Source organism: Otolemur garnettii, unplaced genomic scaffold (assembly GCF_000181295.1).
Source record: "Otolemur garnettii isolate 467f Iridium unplaced genomic scaffold, OtoGar3 scaffold00211, whole genome shotgun sequence".
Classification (NCBI taxonomy): domain Eukaryota; kingdom Metazoa; phylum Chordata; class Mammalia; order Primates; family Galagidae; genus Otolemur; species Otolemur garnettii.
Window position 1 is genome coordinate 989,846 of NW_003852606.1, and position 1,250 is coordinate 991,095.

At 53.3% G+C, this 1,250-nt stretch overlaps 1 protein-coding gene across 1 annotated transcript in view; it reads left to right on the forward strand.

Moving 5' to 3' along the window:
- TSKS (testis specific serine kinase substrate) overlaps positions 1-772 on the forward strand; it is a 16,300-nt gene extending 15,528 nt beyond the window's left edge. The window contains exons 10-11 of the mRNA XM_003801474.2: positions 344-468; positions 597-772. Coding sequence (XP_003801522.1) covers positions 344-468; positions 597-753 — 282 coding nt within the window. The 3' untranslated portion in view covers positions 754-772. The remainder of the gene's footprint in view (positions 1-343; positions 469-596) is intronic.
- Positions 773-1,250: the final 478 nt, after the last annotated feature.

The window sequence follows — 1,250 nt, forward strand, 5'->3', positions numbered from 1 at the left end:
AAAAAAAAAAAAAAGAATACCAGGGCACGTACACATATCAAATTTAGGATTGTTCATGGGTTTAGGAGACAATACATATGATAGATACTGATTCAGTGCTTGTTGGGACATGGGTCAGTACATCAGGGGACAAACAGTGCAACCAGGTTTAGTGCATGATGGAATTTGGAAGCCCACTGCCTTGTGGAGTGCTGGAGTCAGTCTCAAACTCAAGGCATAGTAGGATGCTCTGGGGAGGAATGTGGGCCCATGGGACCCTGCCCCTTGCCCTCCGCGATCCAGCTCCCCCTCCACCCCCAGCCCAGTCCAGCAAGCCCAGCCGCGCCTACACTCCTCTCCCCAGGAGCTGGAGCGCCAGGCCTTGGCCAAACACGTCAGGGCAGAGGCCCTGAGCTCCACCCTTCGGCTGGCCCAAGACGAGGCTCTGCGGGCCAAGAACCTGCTGCTGACGGACAAGATGAAGCCGGAGTGAGGAAGGAGGCAGAGGGCGTGGGAGGAGGGTGAGGTCTTAGGGAAAGAGCCTGACCCCTCCTTCCAATCCAACACCCCAGCACCTAGTCCTGTGGGCACCAACTCCCCATTGTCTGTCATTACAGGGAGAAGGTGGCCGCTCTGGACTATCTACACTTGAAGATGTGCTCCCTCCACGACCAACTCAGCAACCTGCCTCTTGAGGGGTCCACAGGGACAATGGGGGGAGGTAGCAGTGGGGGAACTCCCCCAAAACGTGGGGGACCAGCCCCTGAACAATAAATGGCCCCTCATGCTGGCATGAATTCTGTCTCCTTTTTAGCACCAAAAAAGGGCTAGTGAGTGGTGCACATCCCACATACCACCCCTGTGCCTGCTATGATTTATTTCATCCTCAAACAACAGAGTATCTTGGTTCTTGGAAAGGGGTTTTAGTGTATGGTTCTTTGAGAAGGAGGTGGGGTTGGAAATAAGGTTCTATGGGACAGTCTGGCCTGTCAAGTCAGCATTTTTTTTTTTTTTTGGAGACAGAGTTTCTCTATTGTAGCAGACCATAAGGCTCTTGGGAAGGAGAAGTGAGTTCAGCTCTCTGAATACTCTGTAACTATAAGAAACCTGGGAAGGGATGCAAGGCTGGTTTAACATCTGGAAGTCGGCTCCGCGCCTATAGCTCAACCGGCTAAGGCGCCAGCCACCTACACCTAAGGTGGCGGGTTCGAATCCCCAGCCCGGACCCACCAAAACAACAATGAGGGCTGCAACCAAAAAATAGCCGGGCG